Genomic DNA, 24930 nt, shown 5'->3' with positions numbered 1-24930 from the left:
AACAGACAAACGTGTGTTTTCTCTGAAAGTGGTGTTTGATAGTTTCAACAAACATTATCCTGTTATTGAGTTTTTGTGCATCCTCTTTTGTGAAAACTAAACGTTTCTACTACTAGGCATTGATGGGATTGCTTAGTAGCTTTTTGTTGGAAAGATGTTAATCTTTTCATTTTAGTCGAGAAACTGACTTTGAAAATAAATATACCGATAGGCTACCTGGAGAAATATCCATTTCGAGTAAAAAAGTGTGACAATATTTCAAATAAGTTTTTCTATGTGTTATATAACCTCAAATGGAGTACCATATCCCATAGGCTACTGTAGGTTTACATGTGGTGGTTCCCAAAAGCTGCGTTTGAGTGACATCTATTGACGAAACTGTGAATTGATACAACATTAAAGTCACCCATGAAATCAAAAGGAAATCAAAAGGTTTGGTTCACCCAAAAATGAAAATTCTGTCATTAATAATTACTCACTCTCATGCCTTTCAAGACCCGTGCGACCTCCGTTCATCTTTGGAACACAAATTAAGATATTTTTGTTGAAATCCGATGGCTCAGAAAGGCCTCCATTGGCAGCAATGTCATTTCCTCTCTTGAGACCCATAAAAGGCACTAAATACGTCGTTACAAAGCTCATTTCACTACATGTTCTACAATAATTGTATGAAGCGATGAGAATAGTTTGTGTGTGCAAAAAACCCCAAATAAGGACTTGTATAGTGATTTCAAAACACTTCTTCGTAAAGCCTCAGATTAAAATGAATCATCCGAACCGCTGATTTAATATGCTGATTCATAAAGCTCTGAAGCTTTACGAAGCAGTGTTTTGAAATCGGCCATCACTATGTGCTTTTCACTACGTTGTTGTTTTTTGTATTGAGCATTTATGGAGATTTTAATTACTGATTTTGTGGTTTAGTTTTCTTACATTTTTTATTAATGTATGATGTGGTGAGGGGGGCCGTTAACCCTTTAGATAAATGAGAGAGTGCATTTTTGTTCAATTAATATACTGTCATTGATAATATAGAAATATATGAATAAAATACAGAAACAAAATGATTTTAAAAAGTAAAGATTCTGAAAGCAATAAAGGAAATTACATAATTTATTATAGCTTTACATTAGTAACAATAAAAAATATTTTATTACATGATATGATTAATATCATATTTTTAAGTATGATGGTTTCATTATAAATATGGTGATTATCTCTAAGGTGGACACCCAACTTAATATATTTACTATCTGAATCTAGCCATGTCATGCCAACAAATGGAAAAGTCAGCCAGCGTTTTATTATTCCTTTCCCCCCAACAGCAGATGTGCTTTTGACCCCAAAATTACTTTTAAATAGATAAAACAGTTTGAAGTAACTCATAATGTAATAACAGCACATAATGTAATAACTATTACATTATTATAATAAAATGTTCATAATGTAGTAATTTTTTCAATATAATAAAATCTTGTCTTGTAATGTAATGTAATAACAATTTTTACATTATGAGAACATTGACAATATAAACTCACCGATCATTATTACATATATTACATTATGTGCACTTTTTACATTGTGTGCAGTTACTGTTGTTTTAATTACCTTAAATAAACCATTGAAAATCATTAAGAAGACAATTGTCTCAGTAATTGCGTGATTTTCATTTGCTACAACATTTCAAAAGCGTCAAATGTTAGATCAAATCAGCGATCAGCGCACAGTAAACTTTGCGCTGCTGTCTATGATCACTTCAAGGATCAGTCAAATTTCCATGTGCATCTTGAAAAGCAGATGGAAAGAGCTGCAGCAAGTTTTTTGTGCCATCTAGTGGTTTAGTAGACCGGGTAAATCCAGCCTGATCTGCCGGAGATTTGATTTTGCCCGGCAACTCAGTCTGGAAACCCGTACATTTATTTCTACTGCTTCTGTTACACTTTTGCGGGAACCAGTCACAGACTGGCTCATCCACCTGGGGCGCTATTGGCGGCTTTAACGGATAGAGAAGTGATAGGTCGTTGCCAGTTGATCACGCCTCTTGTGGTCTGATTGGTTGAAGGAATATCTAACTGCGTACAGAGTTATTTGAATAATGCCAGTTGTTCACGCCTCTTTTGCAGCAAAAAGAAGAAAGAAGAAAAGCTTTTATAGACACCAGGCCCAGAAACTGATCGTGTGCTATATACTTACATCATCTAGTGGCGAAACACCGCCTCTACAAAATGATAAGCACATGTAGTTCAGTAGCCCCGCCCACCGAGTCATCGGATCACGCTAGCCAGAAGCAATAAACATGCAGAAGATAGCAAGATATTGTGGAAGAACAGTCGCTGCATAAGCTTCCTTTGGGTCCTAATATTAGGAATGTAATACTACATTTATTTTTAATGAATTTTCAGCTCACAGGGGGAAGAACATGTGTGTGTTCGCTTCATTTCACTGCGGAATCGTTTGTAAACAAGTCGACTCTCAGGTGCTGAATTTGCAGACACAATGTGGTGCCTTCTATATTGATTCGACAGGAATGGTGCAACAAACTTATGTGAGTAAAACATCTTTTTTATATGTAGGCTACTAGTAGTCCCGGAGCTGTTTGTTTTCCGGACGGGCTATCAAAACGTAAGCCCGTCGGCAGAAATAATATTTTCTTGTTCTGGGTACGCACGCACTTGTGTGTGTGTGTTCACGCTTATATCCACAGATCGTGCAGACCATGTAATACAGAAATAATATTCCAATCAATCGCGGGTGGATGAGAAATAAATAATTGTGTTTGTTAGATAAAGACGTTAACGAGCCCTCTGAGAGAATCCTGGTTGCCGCTTTCAAATCACTCCCTCCCTCGTGTGAACTTAGAAGGGGAGCGGAAGAGCATTAAATATGCAAATCCTATCCAATCCTACTAGTCACGCCCATCAAAACCCAGCGTTCAGAAGACAGCCTTAAAACCAGTGTAGAAAATAGCCTATTACTTATTATTTATGATGAATTTAGATGCAAAAACCACACAAACATTACTTGACCTCAGACAACAGTATAAAAAAAAGCCAGTTCATGACACCTTTAAATTGGTGATGGTCAGACAAGTGGTTTAGAGGAAAATCTAATCAAAGGCACCTTTGCACAGGGCACAGGGTGCCTTTAGCTCCGTTGTACCCTATAAATTTGGACTTTTATGGTATTCTGTACTCTGTTGTACTTTAAATGTAATGTCTGATGATCAGTGATGCCAGTAACGCGTTACTCTAATCTGTCTACTTTTTTCCAGTAACGAGTAATCCATCAGTAATCAGATTAAAGTAATTTAACCTGAGTTACTAGTTTAGTAATTTTTTTCTTAGTAAAAACCAACAGCTTATCAACATTCTCAGTCCGAGTCCAACTGGAGCCCGGTTTTTTATTTTATTTTTTTTTTTACAAATAAACAAAGAACATGCCGGTTGTCTTATACCTTACACCTCCGCAAAATGAATATAAATGCGATCTTCAATTCCTGCGGTATATGCTCATTTAATGGAGTTCACATCAACAAAAGAAAAAGATTCAAAATGCATTTTATTCAGCAGCTCATTTCAAATTCAAAGACCGCAATATGAGAGAGCGACCAAAGCACTGGTAAGATAATTTAGTCTCATTAAGTGTTATTAAAGATTATTGTGTTTTGTGTGACTTATTTTTGTGACTTATTTTAAGTTTAATTTACGGCCATTTGTGTTGGCTTATTTGCTTTAGTCTACTCATTTGCAGCGATGAGTGTTGCAGTAGCACCATCATCTATCTGACTACAACATATAGCCCATAACATGCTGTCACACGTTTATTTTTTAACCGTTTGCCAATACTAAAATTTACACATGTGGTTTAAACAACCAGATACATTTACATTTGTCCGGTTTCGTCAGTAATGCTTTCATACACCTTCTGAATTGGTTTGTTTGAGTGATCTGAATTGGTTTGTTTGAGTGATCTCGGAAGGCATTTAGGCCTATTCCTGGTCATTTCGCAATCAGATAGATACCTGGACAGAGAAAACGAATGAAGGAACCAGTTGTAAAAAGGTCATAACTCTAGCAGCTGCCCTGAAGAAATGCACGCTGCTGCTGGCGTGGACTCTTTAACCCTGTGAGAGCCATGTCTTGACAGTCGCGTAAGATATTATGGTCTCATGTTGTTTCCACCATGCAGCGCAGCACATCTCATTGTTCCTTTTAATTGATAAAATAAATATAAAACGAAGGAGAAGCCAAAAAAAAGGCCCGAACCCGGCCTTTGTTTTAGGTATGACATAAGGGCCTAGATGCAAAAGTCGGGGCCCGTCGAGCTCGGGCATAAATGCAGGGCTCTAGTCAGGAGATACATTGTTGACTTTACTGTTAAAATTACACTTCCAATATAGTGAGTTCTGCCATTTCTATGTTGAGGCGGCAGGGGTGTGGTCGGCGACTGCTGAATGTAACTAATAAAGTAACTTGTAATCTTACTTAGTTACTTTTAAAATCAAGTAATCTGTAAAGTTACTTATTAAAGGAGTAATCCGTAATCGGTAAAGGAGTAACCAGTAATCGAATTCAAAGTAACTGTGGCAACACTGCTGATGATGAAAAAGAGTGAAAGCTGCTAGCTGGTTCAGGTGACATTAACCTGAGTCACTGATTCATAAAATAGCATGGCAAACATTTCGGCCAAACATATTTAAGATGATACAGTTTTCTAGCCTAGAAATCTAGACGCACCCTAGTGGCAGCAAATCTAATCTGCCGCGAGTGTCATCTAGCAACTCTCAATACACTTCTGAGCTGTAAACACCAAAGTCTGGTCAGGCCAATCATATTGTGTATAGAGTTGGTGGGCGGGGCTTAACATAATGATGGCAGAGTTCCGCTTGCGTGCTACTAGTAAACACAGAAGCTAGCGAACAGCGGTCTCTCGAATTGGCTTTGATCGCACCTCTGGAAGACTTTGAGCTTAGTTCTTCTGAGAAAAGAACAAAGAACGGCACTGAAATTAGAAGATGTGTTCAGAGTTTTTTAGACAGGATATGGCGAAAGTTTAATCTATCAACTAGCTCTGCTTCACGTTGCTCTGGTTGGTTGTAGCGCTATCCAATTGTGTGCAGAGGGAGTTTGAAAGACAACCGTTTATCCCGCCCCTCGGATTGAGCCCTGTCAATGGACAGTTTTTCTTTCTTTCTTTCTTTCTTTCTTTCTTTCTTTCTTTCTTTCTTTCTTTCTTTCTTTCTTTCTTTCTTTCTTTCTTTCTTTCTTTCTTTCTTTCTCTTCTTTTTTATTTCACAAGAAACATCTTCTTCTTTAGCAGGGTAGTTATGTTCTGGTGAGCCGGTGTGTCCTCTGACAGTGCCACCTGGAGGGCTGTTTTCTTCACTTTATTAGTTGCCTGAAGGTTTGCTCGGTCTCCATTTGTCCAGTTTATTAGTCTCTGTACTGTTTCCACACGCCCATCACGGCAAGCACAGTGCAGTGGTGTGTCTTTATTGTTATCCAAGGAGTTGATCTTGGCACCGTTCTCCAGCAGAAGACCCACCAGCATCTCATGACCATGTTCTGCTGCTAAATGCAGAGAAGTCCTCCTCCACACGTTCCTATCATCCACATTCATGCTCTTACCAGATGCAAGAAGAACACCAGCTGCTCTTTCCTTCCCGTTCCGAGCTGCGTAATGCAGTGGAGAGCAGCCATCCATATCTTTAGCGCTGACTTTGGCTTTACCGGTCAGCAGCACCGAAACTGCCTTAGTGTGTCCCTCCATGGCAGCCAGGTGCAGTGGAGTCTTTTTCTCTTTTTCAGAGGCGTTGGCATCAGCCCCAGCAGCAAGCAGTAGCTGTATGACGCCCGCCTCCCCTTGTGCTGCAGCCCAATGCAGGGCTGTTCTTCCCTGTTTGTCTTTGACAAAGACGTCAGCCTTGCCCTCCAGGAGCTGGGCAACCGCTTCAGTGTGACCGTTCTGGCTCGCGAGGTGCAGGGGAGTGAGTCCATCCTGGTTGATTGAGTTAATCTGAGCCCCCATTCTCAACAACAGCGCCGACAACGCTGGCTGGTTATGTAATGCACTTAGATGGAGAGGGGTCTGATCATTAGGGCCACTGATGTTGGGGTCTATGCCCTTATCCAACAATATCTGGGTTAGAACAGAAGATTTCAGATTTATTATTAAAATTAAACATATCCTAAAATAAACTTTAGTGACCAAAAGAGCAGATTTAAATAACCAAATATAATGGTCCCCCTGCAAAGGACCAAGTAACACAAACAAAACCGTCTCCATTGACTTGCTATTGCGGAAAGCGGCCTCCTTGTTATTTCTGACTTATAACGAAAAAACCAACAATGTCTAAAAGCTGATATGTGACAAGGTGTACAGAAAACAAGCTAAAAAAACCAGAACCAAAAAAACAGAAGTATTATAAGCTGCTGACCCAAAAAATGAGCGTTTAAAAGACATAAAAGTGCATACATGCAATAGAGACAGAGTGCGTCATGTTGTATTACACTGAGAACTACGCCCACTGGAGGGGAAAGTAATCAGCGACGGACAATATAATATATAAAACTTACATTTGGATATTTGACAAAATGTTTATTGCACACGTAGGCATACTGAGATGTACTGAGTGTCAGGTCTTATTGCCTGTATCCACTTTTGTCTCCTTAAACGCTCATTTTTTGGAGTCGAGATTGATTAAAGTTTTGATTATGAAGTTCATTGGGATATATATACTATATACAGTTATATTGAAGCGGCAGTGGATTTCAGAATCCCCCTTTCAAGAGCTTTTAAAAACGTAGTTATGTATTTTGTAGCTTGTTTGCTGCACACCTTGTCACATATCAGCTTTTAGACATTGTTCTGTTTTTTGTAATAAGTCCGAAATGACAAGGAGGCAGCTTCACGCAACACAGAGTCAATGGAGAGCGTTGGATTGTCCCCCCGCCCCATGCCTGTCCTGTCTCATGTAGCACATGGTGTTTTGTTATTTTGGGCCTGTCTGATCCCTTCCCTCTTGTTATCTCATTATTGTTTAATTAACCCCACCTGTTCCCTCCTGATTTTCACCCTTTATAGTCTCCTATACTCGAGTACCGGTCAGTTTATTGGCCAATGGAAAATTATGGAAACTAGGACATTTTCATCACTTCCTAAAAAAACAGCCAGGGCGGACAGGACTTGAAAACAGGACATGTCCTGGGAAAACAGGACGTTTGGTCACCCTAAACTAGTCTGATTATGAGTATTTAAAAAAAATATATATATATTATTGAAATTATATAAATTAAGTAAATGTAAAACATTTAAGCTTATACATATTGCATTGAAATATGTAATTAATATAAAGTTAACTTTGACAACCCTAAAAACACCTTTTTTTAAATTAAACTGATGTATAATTTTTTTTTTATTATATGATTTAGTTGTGAACAAACCACGAATAATGAATTATTTTGGTACCACATGCATTTGATAAAGCATTTTATAATTTAAAATAAAATAAAATAAAATAAAATTACATTTTTATTTAACGGCTAAGCTATTTACCTGTGCTATTTGCATACTGCCACTTTGGATGGCCAGGTGAAGACCAGAGATCTGGTTTGGCAGTCTCTCATCCAGTCTGGCCTTTTTTGAGACCAGCACTTTAAAGGCCTCTGCATTCCCCAGCTCTGCGGCTAAAAGCATAGGTGTGTATCCAAGCTCATTAAAACTATTAACATCTGCACCATGATCAATGAGCGCAGCAATGACCCCGTCCAAGTTCCTCCGTACCGCTTTAAAAAGAGCCGAGTTCATCTCATTTTGAGACATGGACCTCTGGACATACCGCAAAAACAGAGACAACAGAGACTTTCTGTTCAGCTCAAAAGCAGCATCCACAATCACAGAGTCCACTTGGGCTCCAGCCTTCAACAGCACAGCGACGGTTTTCTCATTTCCATGGCGAATGGCGTGATAGAGAGCCGTCTTCCTTTGGCCATCTTGGGTATCTACTAAAGCGCCGCTTCTCAGAAGAACCTCTGCCAGTTTTGCGTCATCCTCAGTGGCCGCCATGTGCAGAACTGTGGTCTGATTCTTGAGGATTTTCTTCTCTTCGAGCACTAGAGCTTTGACCGTACTCTCATGTTCATTTTTGGCAGCCAGATGCATAGGTGTCTTTGACATTTGGTCGGTAGCATGGATGTCCGCCCCAGCCTTCACAAGGGCCAGAGCAACAGCAGTATGGCCCTGTTCTGAAGCTCTGTGCAGAGCAGTACGGCCCTCCTTGTCCTTTAGATTCAGTTTCGCCCCCTGTCTGAGCAGAAAGTACACAACGGCTTCCTTACCATATTCCGCTGCGAGGTGTAGCAAAGTATCAGTGGACGAGCGAGCAGTGTTGACATCCAAACCTTTAATGAGCTCCTGAAGGAGATGAAGATCACCTGAGGATATGGCTCTGAGGATGGCATCATGATCACCTTCAGATTTGGGGATTTGTTCATTCTGTTCTATTGAAGACGTAGCCTCAATTGTCACAGGCTTCGGCTGGATTTTTTCAGGATCAGGTTCCCTGTTTGATTTTGAGTATTTGACAAGACCTTGTTTGTCTTTCTCTAGCAGATATCCAATCAGCTGTCTCCGTGCATCTTTAATGCCATCATTAACCCCACCCACATAAGTTCTCATGTGCTGGTAAAGCTCCGGTTCTGCTCTTTTCAGACAAGGGTAGAAGAAGATGCGGCAGGCACGTTCTCCTCTCGCGATCAAGACGTTTAACATCCTGGAGTTCTTTTCCTCTTGCGCAGTGATGCTGGACATCATGGCTCGGCTGTCGGGTTGAAGAACTCCATTTGCAATGAGGAGATCCAGCAAATCCTCTGTATTTGAAATGCCACTGACCAGGTCATTTTTCTTCATCCGGATGACCTCGATCGCATAGGGATTCGTAAAGCTGGTCGAACCCATGTTAGCTTCTTGAGGGTTCAGTGCTCTTAAGGAAAGCAGTGAGCTTCTGTAAACTGAAATGTGTGGACATGACAAAGCAGATCTGCATCTGAAATAACCTAATTCTCTGTCTGAATCACTAAGAACAAACCATCTCTTAGCAACAAGATATCAAGTAAACAATTGTAAAAAGCAACATTATGTTTGTAACTTTCTGAAATAAACTATTACAAGTGAAAAAAAGTAAAAACGGCACATTGTTAACCTACTTTAATTACATTTGAATATTTCTGATAAAGTACATATACTTAAAATGAATGGTCTGTTTCTCATTTTAGATTTACGGCCGTATCTAATATACCAAGAAACCTGCTGCATGGATATTGTAACCATGACATGAATTGTCTTTTGTATTGAGTTGACAACAGTGCCCTTGCAGTTTGTTATTAAATCAGCCATTTCCCTTGTGAAAAAGTGTGCACTTGTAGTCTAGGCCTTCAAATTAATGAAAGAAAGGCCACTTAAAAATGCACTATGCAGGATTTTTGCAGGAAAAAATCCTAAAACCACCAGGCCAGTGTTATTTATTTTGTTCAGTAAAGTTCTTACAATATCACAAAATATTTCCAACTATATGTAAATTGTGAGAAACCAAGGAACCGCGACATCTGAGGGAGTCACCTGACAATTGCGTCATGCGTTACCCTCGGCCTCGGTTTCCGGTTTAAGCGCTTTACTCTTAGCAGTGTGCAATAAGTGTCACAACAGCCGCTGAGAGAACGCACAGAGTTACATCATTAAATCATTTTAAACACACTTAAATGTATCTAATATGATAAACAGAGCTGCGTTGCCTCATACTCATGACCGGAAAATGAGGCTTGGGACTTTGTCTCGTCATAATAAAAGTCCCGCTGCTCGCTAGCCGTGTGTTTGCGTAACAATTGCTCCAGCGGGCTCGCATTCGGTCCTGCTTGGCTTCACACTATACAGTAACATTAATAATCTCATTCATTAACATGATTTCTGCCTGATCCTATCCCGATTCTTTTCCACATGCCGTGAGGTGAAAACCACATGTCCCAAGATTCTGCACTCAAACTTGGCATCATCAAGCTACACCTTTGTTTTAAATAGGTGCCCTCTAGCAGACGGAAAAGTTACATAGTGTAGCGTTAAGTGTACTCAAAGAAAGTACGTTTTCATGACACACTGGTTCCCTTTAAATTTTTGTTAATCTTTTTAACTCCTAATAGTGTGAGTGGGCTGGAATAATTTGGAAGGACTTTTGCAAGGTTGCTTTATTTTTGAAGTGCCACAGAAAATGAAATACTTCACCTGTAAGCACTAAAGCTCCATACGATCAAGTGTGAGCGGCTGCAACATGAAGAAATGAAAACAAAAACAAAGCAGGAGAGAGAGATCCGACCCAAGTCCTGATAACTCTGAAGAGAAATCACGTCTTGAGTCCTGTCGACAACCTGCCATTGCTAATACAGTACGTGTGGCTTATGTAAATTTCAGAAATGCCTTGCTCACCAATATTACATGCAAATATTGCATTGCCATGCCACGGCAGGCCAGTCTAAAAACCTGATGCCTGTTCTAAACAAGTCTGAGTTGCCTGGGTTTTAAATCGAATATGTTGATAATGTCCCAGATAATTAATAATTAACCGATAATTAATCCCTAATTATCTGTTAAATGACAAAAGCAAATTAGCATATTATTATTAATATTAGAATAGAGTTCTAATGCATGATTTTTTTTTTTTTTTTTTTTTATAATTATTGAAGAATTCTTAATCGTTAGAAAATTGTATTATAAAAAAAATTGTATTTCCCTGGATCTGACAGGTTGGGCAAACTTTAAAGGAGTAGGCCTACACGTTTTTTGATGTGTTGACTAACATGTAAAATGCCTAATTATAATTTTAACTTTTAATTATAATTTTAATGCATTATTCAATATTAGATTTGATGTTCGTTAATATATTTTAAATATACTAAATTAAAACTTTGTGACAAATTGAATTAGGCTACTTAAATACATGGTATACAATCCATATTTCCAAGACACTAGAAGTAACTGATTTAAAGATTCAAAAGCACTTAAAGTTCAGCTAATTGTATTTAATATAAATTTAAACTAATAGGTCTACATTTTAATTCATTGTAGATAAGAAACGATTTCATGTCTAAAAGTGTTCAGTTTGCAGTTAAGTATGTTCTCTTGAAGTATATTATTCCATAAATGTTATCAATTAGGCTACACTTTTACCGCAAATGGTATAGCAGGCTAATTGACACTTTCTAAAAAAATAAGGTAGGCTACTAGGGCAAAAATAATAGTTTTATGATGTAGGCTAGGCCTAATATACTTCCAGGTTGGTTTGTTAAACTTTAAATCAGTATGCACATACAATACTGTATACTAATTTTCAGTGATTCAGCTTACATTTTGTTGTTAGTAGAATAAGTCGTGTATTTTAGTAAAGTCCTTGCTTCACTTTACGTTATTGTGTTGGGTAAATTATCAACCCCTTCGCTCCAAAAACTAAAGGTCTGTGTCAGTCTTATGGAGATTAGTCTGAGGAGTTCCTCTTCCCGTAATACACACCCACTCGTTCATATGACGTAGATCTTCCGACCGCGCGCTTGCCTAATATGGATAGGTAGGTGCCGGTTTTCCGGTATGATGTCATCGTTTGCCAAGTTTGGGCGGTGAAATAAGAGGATCTGAAAGATACTAAATATTAATCTGCGTTGGTGACCTGAATACGAAATTAGTTTTTTTATTTACTTACCTCGGTTTTGTATGATGACACACACATACACTATATATATATATATATATATATATATATATATATATATATATATATATATATATATATATATATATAAACTCTCCATAAAAATAAATATATATAACAGAGACCTATTATGCCTATGTGTGTATAATTAAATAATGTATAATATAAGTATTGAAATAAGGTGTGCAGAAGTAAACAGACTATAGTCAGACAAATCAGAAAAGAAAGTCATCCAGATTTACCAAGTGTATGCCGACGGCGCCCTCTGCTGGTGCAAGGGTGCTGAAAATTGCTTTTACTGAACACCTTTGTGGCAAACGTTACCATGGAACTTTTGTTTTCAGTTGACAAAATAATGAACCCGCGATTAAAGGTATGCATACCTTAACAATTGAATATTGAATTGTTCGATGATTTGTTTAATTGTTATTGCACCTGGCATCATACCTGTTTCAATATTTTGATAGCCTAATTTAAGTCTTAAAAACATGATTTAATATTTTCATTAATCATTTTAAGTTACTAATTACCCAGTTAATACCAGAATACTATCATATTTACTAGTATAGAATTGAAGATCTATTATGGGTTAAATTATTGTAGTTTTGGACATCACGAGCTTGATTTATTCATTAGGCTATTGGACCTTATTAAACATGCTTTTTGTCTCACACACACACACACACACACACACACACACACACACACACACACACACACACACACACACACACAAACACATAATTAAGAGAAAGAGACATCGTTTTTCTTTTCACATACTTTATTACAGTTCATAAATATTGATTAGTTTCTGATGTGCTCAGAAAACAAACATAAAAAATTATATTGTATACTTTACTTACAAATGGTAAACTTAAGTACTCCTGGTTGATCTTATTTACAAATAACAATGAGTGAAACCTCATTAATGAACTTTTTTTTCAGAAAAAGAAACTGCTGAAGTTGGACTAACTCAAAGAAAAAGTCAATTCCATTCAGTTTAAGAACAAAAAGTACAATATGTAACTCAGAAGTCAGGCAGCTTTTTTTTTTACCAAAAGTTTAGCGGACAGAACTTCTTGCTTGGTGAGCCAGACATGTATATCTGTATTGTACGGTAGTCGTGTCCCCTGTTTTACTCCTATAATACTGAGTGCTCCTTTGAAGCGAATAGGTCCATGCACAACCTGGTCGAAGTGAGCAAGGATATGTCTCTTTTCTCGTCAGAAAGTAAAACGTGTAGGCTAACAGAGTGAGTCTCATGCTCTCTGTCGCTGTCTCTGTTGGACCGAGTTCGTGAAGTTTTGCACTCCCCAAAAGTCCAGTCAGAACATCCTTTTACGGCACGCGGCCGGCCGGACGGTCCCGGTCCCAGCGGGCTAATGCCAACAGTCGCGCCGGCTCGCAGACATAAACCCCCTGAAGTTTGTCCCTTGCGAATATTTAAGTGAACTCAAATGTCCTTCGGTTCTTTTCAGAACGTCTGCAGCTGTTGAGTCAACATAAGCTGGCATCCGCTGTTGACGTGGTTCATGACTTTCTGCTTGAGCTGTGCCACTTGCTCGCGCAGCATGTTGGCGGTGGACGCCAGCTCCGAGTTCTGCGACTTCAGGTTCTTGACTTTGTCCTCCAGCCGGGAGATCCTCTCAAGCTTCCTCTTCCGGCATTTGGACGCGGCGATTCGGTTCCTCATGCGCTTCCTCTCGGCTTTAATCCGCTCCTGGCTCTCCATGTCAATGGGGGAGAGAGGTGGGGTCTCGCCGGGCATCTCTGGCACCGTCTGGGGCTCCTCTTTCAGCGCCTGAAGCCGCGGGTGCTGGACGGGCAGTTGCGTGTTGACGGTGTGCTGTGGCGGGGCGCTCGTGTAGTTCATCGCTGGGTTAGCCGTGCTGATCGCGGGGTTGAAAGTGTTCAGGTCCGCGTACACCGGCGGGTCGGAGCGCATGGAAGAGCTGAACACCGCGCCACCTGCCATGGACGACACAGGTGCCATGCTGTTGTTAATGGTTGTTTGGGGTGCCGAGGTGACGTTGGGCATGTGCTGGTGATGAAGCTCGGCCAGTGCCCTCACGAAGCCCTCCGCAAACCCCTCTTGCTCGTCGGTCACGTTTTTGGGACACAGAAACTGGGTCGGAGTCGGCGTTGTAGTGATCAGGCCGTTGCTGGACTGGATGATGAGCCTCTCCAACTCCGGCGAAGCCAGCTTGAGCAGTCCCACGTCGGGGGAGGTGAGGATGTCGTTGGCTTTGGCCCTCAGGTGGGGCTTCAGGTTGCCGGCTGGGTCGGTCAGATTTAGCGTCATGTTCTGTTTCATAGTCTTGTGGTTGTATCCAAAAGTAGCGCTGTCATGCTGAGAGAAAGCGCTGTTTACAGAGTCATCGTAGAAAGTAGTTTCCATCTTGGTAGACATAGAAGAGAAAACGAAACGTTTTAGTTCAAAAGTAGTCTTTTAAAAGTTCAAGCAGTCCGCCGTCTCTGAGACAAAAGCGGGAAGGATCGCAAAGTTTATAGCTCGTCCGTAAACTCCCCGTCCCGCGAGAAACTTACTGCGTAAAGTTATCGCCCAGTGTCCCGAACTCTCCTTCTTCTTATTCTCGCGGATAGAAAGCTCTCCACCGCCGCTGCCGATCGAAGATGCCAGTGAATAAACAGCGCGCAGCCGAAACTGTTCTTGTTTATGTTAGTTTAAGTTGTGTTGCCTAGATGTTTCACTGTGGCGAGATCTGTATACTCTGAGCTTCTCTAGCGTGGAGGCAAACCTTATCTGCTACCGCTGCTCCACTAAAAATAGCAATGATGTCATGCGCACAGGCTCTTATTGGCTGGAGGCGGTTTACTGGGCGTTCCACAGTTTCAGATAAGGCGCGTTGCCTAGACGACCACCCAGAAGATTCTTCTTCTCGCGGTGGCTGATGGGATGAGGTAATGCTGTAAGGCGAAGAAGCGGTGCATTGTGGGATTACGTATTGTTTTTGAATATCTGGTTACCCGCTTAGCTGTTTTAGACCGTGGCAGTGGCGGGATACAAAGAAGCAGAGTAATGTATAACGTGTTACTTTTATAACCTAAGTTTCAGTTTGAGAAGTAGAGGTGGTACAAGTGTATGATGAGTGCGTTTTATAGTTTCATAAGACGCAGCCATCCTTAATAACATAACATGCCACACTGTCAGGATTATCTGACTTACGATAGATAAATTGTTTGGATATTTTATGATACACACTCTCGTGTGGCGCGAAGAAACAGTGCAATTGTGTGCTGTTTTATGGCAACGCGCATTTGCTCCGTCAGCCAATGGTTTTGTAAAGGGGCGTGTCTTATCGTGGAGTGACAGCGTGCCACAAGGTCCATCGTCCATCTCCGTGACAGTCCCTAGAGCTCCTCTCAAAACTACACACACCCATGTTAAACGTCACTGTTTAAACCACAACCGCAAACTGATCGAAATCAATGTGACAGTTGTTAAGCAACTTCTAATAAGGTTTTATTCTAATTTGGGATATTTTAACACGAATCTTAAAATTGTGTAAATATGTAATTAGGCTACACATTTATTTGGAATTGTAGGTATGCTTGTCCAGTAGGCTACGTATGAACAATATGATGTAAAACTCAGATTCTGCCGATTGATGTAGAAACAACATAAATAGGCTATAACAAAACCGTCTGAACGATTGTACATAGCCTACAACCCCATATCACATTGATAAGATCGTTTTTCATGACAAGCTAAACTTATCGATAGTCTCTGACACATTTCACTTTGTTGCGACAGATCAAGTGTTTGTGCATATAAACATGACACTGCGCGTTGCTGAATACAAAATATGGACTTTAATACACAGAGTTAGCAATGCTTTGACAATGCATACAAAAGTTTGTCATTCCAATAAAGCTGTTTGAATTTTAGTTCATAGTTGTTCTCTTTAGTTTAACATATAACTTTATTTATTTAGATTTTTATTTAATACTTGTTTATTTGTGAATTAATTTAAATTATTTCAAATCATGTTTATACTTCAGTTTTAATATTTTTAAAATAGTTAAACAAAATAATGTTCATAGACCATAGTATAATTTTTTGAGATGTGGCTTTTGGATGGATATTTGCAGTCAGATTTATTGGAATTTCTATTGGAATTCTAAAAATCTTTGATCATTCATAGTTCAAGTGCACAAAGGTCATATGAGGGTTTTTATTGTAAATTAAAGGTCATGACCAGACTGTAGCGTCCTGATCCTCTTTCTGTTCACCATGATGATGCAGGCAGTAGGCTATAGGGGATGTCCAGTGTTAGGCCTACCTACAATTGAGAAAATCATCTGTGTTTTTGTACTTGACAGAAACTTGTTTGGGCAGGACAACCCAGATCAAACTTAGAAAACGGCAGCTTGCCTGTGAAACCAGTTCCTCACATTATGTCTGTTTGCTTCTTTCCTTTTTTGGATTTCCTTGTATTCTCATATCACCTTTTCGGGTGTACTTTGTTACATATTTAAGTGTTACTAAATCCAGGTGTATGTTTTCTTTTTAAACCTCATTTGTCATCCAGACTATACTGTTCAGCTGACAGTCTGTCGCTATCACCTGCTTCACCTAACATAAACTGTAATCACAGTTATACATTCATTCTGTAGTGCACAGTTGTGTATGACAGTAACCCTATAAATGTTCTTTATATAAATTTGTAATGTTTAATAAAGAATCTTAATGTTTATGCCATCACTAGTTATATCTTTCAGTGTCTGAGCCACCCAGGTAGAGGCTGGTATATGGACCGGGCTTTACCGTTACCCTAGCAATTATTTTTACATCACTGTATATATAATCTTTAATATGGCTGTTGGGTTAATATCAGATATCCATGGGCTGTTTTCTTTGACATGTGGTCTGTCGTTATTTGCAGTAACCGCCCAGTCGTCTCAGCAGTGGTCCGTCCGTCTATGAGGAGGGTCTTGTGTAAATATTGCCCAGTTACCTGCCTCTGAGACGGGGCCATATAGTAATTGCCCACCACCAAATGCTGAATTCGTGAAAACTGAACACACTGCGCTGGATTCATACAAGTATGCATATTCACTCAGCTGTAATTTGCTGTGTTGTTAAACAGGTATATTTTTTTATTATTATTGTTAAAGGGTGTGCTTGCTTCAGAATTTAAATCAGCCATGTTTTCCATTAGCATTAGTGGAACGGGAATGTTTTGTTTTACGAGAACTTGTTCGTCCTTGTATAACATCCAGTTATGTTCTGTCCAAGGTCACGCCTAATAAGAACATAAATAGAAGTAACAAAAAGGTGTAGTGTTTATAGTAATTACATGCTTAACGCATTCTTGAATTCTTTAATTACGCACCTGAAATTCCAGATTTGACATGTATTTTAAGCCATTGTCTTCACTTTTGTGGATAAAAAAAAGTAAGACCTACGTTCATCTTCGGAACAGAAATGAAGATATTTTGGTTGAAATGCGATGGCTTAGACATGCCTTCATTGACACCAATGTAATTTCCTCTCTCAAGACCCGCCATAGAAAGCACTAAAGACGTTGTTACAAAGTCCGTCTCACTACAGTGATTCTAGAATAATTTTATGCAGCGACGAGAATAGTTCTTGTGCACAAAAAAAAACAAAGTTTCGTAATGTTATGAATAAGTGTATCGATTCATGATTCGGACCGCCAATGTCACGTAATATCAGCAGTTTGGCAGTTTGACACGCGATCCGAATCCTGAATCGATACGCTTATTCATAACCATTCAAAGCTTTGTTTTGAAATCGGCCCATCACTATATAAATCGTTATTTAGTTTTTTTGCACACATAAACTATTCTCGTCACTTCATAAAAATATTCTAGAATCACTGTAGTGAGATGGTCTTTGTAACGATGTCTTTAGTGCCTTTTATGGGTCTTAAGAAAGGAAATGACATTGGTGTCAATGCTGTAGGCCTTTCTGAGCCATCGGATTTCTGTTGAAATGAGAGGTCTTACGGGTGTCAGTCGAACGACATTAGGCTGAGTAATTAATGAGAAATTTTCATTTTGGGGTGAATTAACCCTTTAAATCATTTATTTTCAATGGGAGCCAACAAGAGCGGAGCGGTGTGGCGCATCTTGGACGATTTCCGCATCGAGGAGAGTCTAAATCAGGTCAACTTTCTGGTAATGCGCTATGACGCGGTTTGACAGCAACCAATCAGAACGTAGAAGTGCTCTGCTTGCGCACAAAAGTCAAATGAGGGTTTTTATTGTAACTTTAAAGGTCATGACCAGACTGCGTCAGGGCATCCACAAATCTTTCTGCACTGTAAAAAAAATTCAGGTCTCCATTTAAAAAAATTTCAACTGACTGAGCACAACTACATTTTTCAGTTGAAAAATGTATCAATTCACATAATTTCAATTCGGCCAACTGAAAAATGTAGATGTGATCAGTCACTAGAAAATTTTCAATTGGAGACTTTAATTTTATTTTTTTATAGTGTACAGCGTCGTTGACATTGCAGCCAGAGCGAATTTTGACACTTTTGCCGTGGTGTGAACGGACAGTAGCTGAACTCCAACTCCATCCTGTGTCTTCAGCGATTGTACACACTGTAAAGATAGTACAGATTTTACATCAATCCCAGCACGAGTCCGAAACGATGAAACATTGGAAGAACTAGTTATTCAACCCGAACCTTGAACAGGTCTTTTCTCAGTGATACTTATAATGGCGTTTTCACACCTGAAAGTCCGCACCAAGGTCCGAACCAAAGTTTGTGTTTTGATACATTGTATACATTTGTTTAATTTTGGTTTGCTTTCACATTGCCGTTATGCAAGCGCACTAAAGAACTATACGTGACGCTCTGGCGTCCTGTCGTCATCATCTATGTGGGCTGTTTCTTAACATTGATTGGTTTGTTAGCAGACGTGCGTCTAACGTCAGTGTGTTGTCAATTCAGTGGGTAACTTTGACTAGAATAAATGAACAGACACATATCATTGGCAATAGCCTACTGTTAATATTATGGCATTACTATCTGCAGCACCAACTATACTTCGAGGCAAATTCACCAAATGAACATCCTCGTTGTGCAAACATTTTATCGGCGCCGACAGAAAATGAGGAGAAGACTAGGCTACTTTTTTAGCCAAACAATGTATTTTGTTTTATAGTTATGTTTAAATATTATAATGTTATTTTTAAATTTAATCTAGGCTATATTGATTATGAAACGCGCACAGATGTGCAATATATGTCAAAGACATCGGATCAGAAATGATTTTGACCACTTCATTAAGTTTTGTTTCGTAGAAAGCTTTGTATAAATTGCATCTTAATTTTAATAAATGTTTCATCATTTGCCTGAATTTAATAAATAAGCTTTAATAAATAATATAGCAGACAAACCGTGATGGAGCGATTATTTGCTTTGCACATGAACTGGAGCGGTCTCATAAATAAACCGAAGCTCAGCATATAGGCTACTTATCTCACAGACATGAGAAATATATTATTTATATTTATATAAAGCTCGAAAATAAATAGTCAAGGAAAGCATGCTGTTCACGCGAACTGACTACACAAGCGGTTCTGTTTAAAATGGCATCAACAAAAAAACGTTGTTTAATTGATTTGGAGTCGACTCTTACTTTTAAAAGACAATAACTTTATATATAGTGCACTTTCAGAACTTTGCAGGATGTTTTCATTCACTTATTTAAAAAAAATCATAATAGGGGTGCTTTAAATGTAATATTACATGGTGTGTTGGAATACTCGATTTCCATCCAGCAATCTGATATTTCCTAACTGTTGTCCATAGCAATACTGTATAATATTCAGTGTATATCCAACCTGATCTCAAGGAGGAAACGTTAACATTTTTTAAATCTGCGAAAACTGAACCGTCAGAATTCATCCGAAGATATGAATTAGCCACCAATTGAGATTATGCAAGTATATCACCAGTGCTACTTTCATGTGCTACTTTCATAGCACCGCAGACTTGCTTAGTTTCACTTCATACTGGGGCTATCTTGCTTCCCAGTTTTTTAATGTTCATGAAAATGATCTCCAAGACGTTATGTCTACTATAATATCGTTGTGCAGTGTTGCTGCTGTGCATTTAAGTTTGTGAATCATGTTATATCTGAGGCGAGCATAGCTTAAGGAACAGCTGCCCGGTCATGTCCCCTGCCCTGCTGCGCCCTTCTCTGTTTTAATGCCAGTCTGTCCAATCCCTCATAAAAGCCCATTGTGGTCCCAGGCCTGTCACTGTGTGTCTGTAATTAGTGTTCTGTAGTTCATTGCCCTCGAGCCCATGGTTAGAAATCACAGGGGTCCTAATGGAGGGCTGGTCAAAGGTCACAGAGTAATCCTGTCATATCCAAGCCCATTGTCAGGACTCCACAGCCATCTTAACGGCCGTCTCCTGTCTCTGAATCCAAGTAAATCAGAATACTGGCGCTAGTCGGACATAGTGAAAGAGAGCATTGGACAGGTAACCCTGTGGGGGTCATAGTGTTGTTTTGTGGAAGAAAATGGTCTCTTTTATGGGTCACAGCTCTGTAATCATCTTGCTACATTAATTTTTAGTGATCCTTGTCTTATTTTTGCTAATTAGGGTCAGTAGTGTGTTGAGTGAATAGATTTTTTTGTTCTCTAGACACAAATAATGCTTTTTAGTGGCTGTTTACACGCCAGCGTTTTGTGTTTTGCCCATTCATTTACACGGTAACACCTTTTTGAGAGCCTGCAAATGCACATTCATTGTCAGTATTGTACACATAAAGACCTAAAGCGCCGGAAAAATAAGATGTTTTTAATTAGCTGAGTAATTAGCAGTTGATGGATTTACTTGTTATAGAGTAAACAAATTATAATGAGCATTGTAAATGTTTGTAAGTGGGTTCATTCTTAAACACATACGATCTAAAAGGGTTAGTTCGCCCAAAAATGAAAATTTTATCAATAATTACTTACCCTAATGTCGTTCTCAAACCCAAGCAAAAGGGCGGCAGTGGCTCAGTGGTTCACGTGGGTTGTCTACCAACTGGAAGGTTGGTGGTTTGATCCTCAGTTCCACCTGACCAAGTGTCAAGGTGTCCATGAACAAGACACCTAATCCCAGCTGCTGCCAACGAGCTGGATTGCGCCTTGCATGGCTGACATCGCCGTCGGTGTATGAGTGAATGGGTGAATGTAAGGCAATATGTAAAGCTTTTTGGATGGCCACGGGTCTGTTGAAAGTGCTAAAATGCAGTCCATTTGCCTTTTTACCAAAAGCACCCTCAGTTAATACTGTGATAATATTGGCGATACAGATTTGGCAGATTTGCAAATTTGTTTCCGGGCTCTGGAGAGTGTCAAATGCATCTATTTACAGCACATTTTTAGCAGCGGTGAGTAATGTAGCCAATCACAGACAGTCGTTGATCTCTCGAACGAGATCAGAATCTCACCGTTCAAAACGACTATTCAGTGCTGAGTTGATGCAGGCTCGCAAAACCTCTTATTAACAAACAAAGTCAAGACACGATGTAAGCAAGAAATTTATTGTTGAAACCTTTATTTTTTTATAAAGGAACTTTGTGAGATTGAGATGAACTTACAAAGCAACAACATTTTTGTAATCATAACAATCTTGACTTGCTTTTGAGGCTACAGTTTATAACATTAATTTAATAAAACTATTGTTGCTAAGAGGACTGACGGCTCATTGCATGATGCAAAGTTTCAGAATCGAAATCTAAATCTAAAGAGGGCCACTCTGCACAAGACAGATATTCCCGAGACCCAGAATAGAGGTTTTGCCTCTGAGGACATTATATTTTAGCAAATCTCTCTGACAACATACACATTTTTAAGTCTGGATATTCTTTTTATCTTACAGATTGTCCCAAAACACATTAATATGCAAATTAGATACATATGCATTGCCTAGAATGGAATGGCATTTATGGCCATTACACACATATTGCATAAGGTAAAATGGTATATTAAATTATTCTGTATCTTTCATAACTTTAAGAATCATCCTTATACAAAGTTTGGATAAAACAAATAAAAAAAGAAAACTTGAAGCAGAAAAATAGATTGAAAAAAATCCCATTGTTTGGGATTCCTCTACAGAGCAAAGGATAAAGTAAATATTAATAATAATAATAATAATAATAATAATAATAATAATAATAATAATAATAATAATAATAATAATAATAATAAAATGCTCCAAACAATGTAATGACTGAAGAAAGAAAAAACTCTAAATTCACAAAAAACTTTTTTTTTTCCTGGTTCTCAGGAAGAAGAAAATACTAGTAATGTATTTAAGCAATGTAAAGGCAGACTGATAGATTAATAGACAATTTTAAGCAAAATGTTGTTTAGGAAATTCCAAATATTGGTAAAAGTGACGACTTGTAAATAAATAATCATACATTTATCACTGCTTTGCTGGAGCCGGTGCTTAGGCTATCTGCACTCAATTGTTTTTTTTGTGCACTTTACTAGAGCACCCTCAGTAATTTCAGAAGCACCCTCAGTGATTTGATTCTGTAACCAGGCCTGTGTCCTAATCCACTTTTGCTAGTTTAACGGCGAAAAAACAGCCAATGAACCAGGTGCATGGTCCAAAAGGGTTGTAGTCTCTTATTGAGTCATGGGTGTGTTTTGGGCGTAATGTGCAATAAACAAATGCACTTAGATATGGCCCATTAATGCAACGCTACATAAGGTTTATAATGGCCCACATCTGTCTGTCAACAAATCACAAGAGACCTGAAAACAAATTTTTTACACTTTACAAAACACATGTATTTTGTCTTTGTAGAGCACTATATATTATTAAGAGCTAATGAGAGACTGATAATCTAAAACAGTATTGGAAACCATTTTTTTCACCTTGGATTGTTTTATCGAGCCTCTCCTCTAGTTTTTGTCTTTATCTTACCTCACTCTCATTCAGTTTTTAGTGTTTCGTAACACATGCCATTGGGACAAAGGCAGAGAGGTTTTGAGAAGCATGTTTGTTCATAGCTGTGAATTTAAACGAACTGAAATATTGATACATCTTCTCATTCATCTATTCATAAACTCCTCTAATTTTGAATTACAGTGAATGAAAGATTGATAAAGCAGGCTTATTGTGTTGTCATGTGGTTTTTCATTCATAACCATTTCCTTAGGGGGAAAAAAATAGAACAAACTGGAACAGGTGGAGAGGGAGATAAGATGAACTCTATACCTCCATGTTCTGTGTTGTTACTTAAAGCAACTCCTAAATGAAGCAACTCCTAACAACAAAAACTTGCATGCAAAGATGGATTCCTCAGTGGCAAAATGGAAAGTAAAAATACAATTGATCCATAAGTTGTCCATATGTTTTTTGGCCTATTCTTCCAATATTAAAATTTTAGGTTAAAATCAATATATATATATATATATATATATATATATATATATATATATATATATATATATATATATATATATATATATATATATATATCGCCTTCAGAACTGCCATAATTCTGTGTGGCACTGATTCAGCGAGGTGATTAAAACATTCTTTAGAAATGTTGGCATGTTGGCACATATTGCACATCCAGGGCACGAAGCTCCCGTTCCATCACATCCCAAAGATGCTCTATTGGGTTGAGATCTGGTGACTGTGGGGGCCATTTTAGTACAGTGAACTCATTGTCATGTTCAAGAAACCAATTTGAAATGATTCAAGTTTTGTGACATGGTGCATTATCCTGCTGGAAGTAGCCATCAGAGGATGGGTACATGGTGGTCATAAAGGGATGGACATGGTCAGAAACAATGCTCAGGTAGGCCGTGGCATTTAAACAATGCCCAATGGGCACTAATGGGCCTAAAGTGTGCCAAGAAAACATCCCCCACACCATTACACCACCAGCAGCCTGCACAGTAACAAGGCATGATGGATCCATGTTCTCATTCTGTTTACGCCAAATTCTTACTCTACCATCTGAATGTCTCAACAGAAATCAAGACTCATCAGACCATGCAACATTTTTCCAGTCTTCAACTGTCCAATTTTGGTGAGCTTGTGCAAATTATAGCTTCTTTTTCCTATTTGTAGTGGAGATGAGTGGTATCCGGTGGGGTCTTCTGCTGTTGTTGCACATCCGTCTCAAGGTTGTGCGTGTTGTGGCTTCACAAACGCTTTGCTGCAAACCTCGTTTGTAACGAGTGGTTATTTCAGTCAAAGTTGCTCTTCTATCAGCTTGAATTAGTCGGCCCATTCTCTTCTGACCTCTTATAATAATAATTAGTTACATTTATATAGCGCTTTTCTAGGCAATCAAAGCGCTTTACATACAGAAGGGGGAATCTCCTCAACCACCACCAATGTGCAGCATCCACCTGGATGATGCGACGGCAGCCATGTTGCACCAGATCGCTCACCACACACCAGCTGATTGGTGGAGAGGAGACAGAGTGATTAAGCCAATCATTAATCATTATATGGGGATTATTAGGAGGGCATGATGGAAAGTGGCCAATGGGCAAATTTGGCCAGGATCCCGGGGTTACACCCCTACTCTTTATTGGAGGACATCCTGGGATTTCTAACGACCACAGAGAGTCAGGACCTCGGTTTAACGTCTCATCCGAAAGACGGTGCTCTTTGACAGTATAGCGTCCCCATCACTATACTGCGGTGTTAGGACCCACACAGACCACAGGGTGAGCGCCTCCTGCTGGCCTTACTATCAGCTCTACCAGCAGCTACCTGGTTTTCCCAGTTGGTCTCCCATCCAGGTACTGACCAGGCTCAACCTTGCTTAGCTTCAGTGGGAAACCAGTCTTGAGCTACAGGGTGATATGGCTGCTGGCATCAACAAGGCATTTCGCACACAGGACTGCCGCATACTGGAGGTTTTTCTATTTTCACACCATTCTTTGTAAACCTTAGAAATGGTTAGAAAATCCCAGTAACTGAGCAGACTGTGAATTACTCAGACCGGCCTGTCTGGTACCAACAACAATGCCACGCTCAAAATTGCTTAAATCGCCTTTCTTTCCCATTCTTACATTCAGTTTGGAGTTCAGGAGATTGTCTTGACCAGGACCACACCCCTAAATGCATTGAAGCAACTGTCATGTGATTGGTTGATTAGCTAATTGCATTAATGAGAAATTCAACAGGTGTTCCTAA

General features: G+C 39.1%; 2 protein-coding genes and 1 long non-coding RNA gene across 3 annotated transcripts in view; 1 reads left to right on the top strand and 2 right to left on the bottom strand.

Annotated features, from left to right (window-relative positions):
• The window catches only part of LOC137041855 (uncharacterized), a 128465-nt gene that overhangs the window by 526 nt on the left and 103009 nt on the right, over nucleotides 1-24930 (top strand). The gene's annotated exons all lie outside the window — the stretch shown is intronic.
• Nucleotides 5287-8955, bottom strand: caiap (CARD- and ANK-containing Inflammasome Adaptor Protein). Its single transcript, XM_067418774.1, has 2 exons — nucleotides 7555-8955; nucleotides 5287-6138 (listed from the first exon to the last, which is right to left on the bottom strand). The coding sequence occupies exons 1-2, from the start codon at nucleotides 8953-8955 to the stop codon at nucleotides 5287-5289; spliced, it is 2253 nt and encodes a 750-aa protein (XP_067274875.1).
• On the bottom strand, nucleotides 12513-14515 carry jun (Jun proto-oncogene, AP-1 transcription factor subunit). Its single transcript, XM_067417205.1, has 2 exons — nucleotides 14297-14515; nucleotides 12513-14147 (listed from the first exon to the last, which is right to left on the bottom strand). The coding sequence occupies exon 2, from the start codon at nucleotides 14145-14147 to the stop codon at nucleotides 13224-13226; it is 924 nt and encodes a 307-aa protein (XP_067273306.1). The 5' UTR covers nucleotides 14297-14515; the 3' UTR covers nucleotides 12513-13223.

Source organism: Pseudorasbora parva, chromosome 15, assembly GCF_024679245.1.
Source record: "Pseudorasbora parva isolate DD20220531a chromosome 15, ASM2467924v1, whole genome shotgun sequence".
Lineage (NCBI taxonomy): Eukaryota > Metazoa > Chordata > Actinopteri > Cypriniformes > Gobionidae > Pseudorasbora > Pseudorasbora parva.
This window is presented reverse-complemented; position numbering and strand designations above follow the sequence as displayed.

What these genes read in the sequence shown, in the direction of transcription:
- caiap (XM_067418774.1), bottom strand. Translation starts at nt 8,955, where the DNA reads ATGGGTTCGACCAGCTTTACGAATCCCTATGCGATCGAGGTCATCCGG. An exon ending in GCAGTATGCAAATAGCACAG is followed by an intron (nt 6,139 to 7,554) that starts GTAAATAGCTTA and finishes GTTCTAACCCAG; the next exon opens with ATATTGTTGGATAAGGGCAT.
- jun (XM_067417205.1), bottom strand. Translation starts at nt 14,147, where the DNA reads ATGGAAACTACTTTCTACGATGACTCTGTAAACAGCGCTTTCTCTCAG.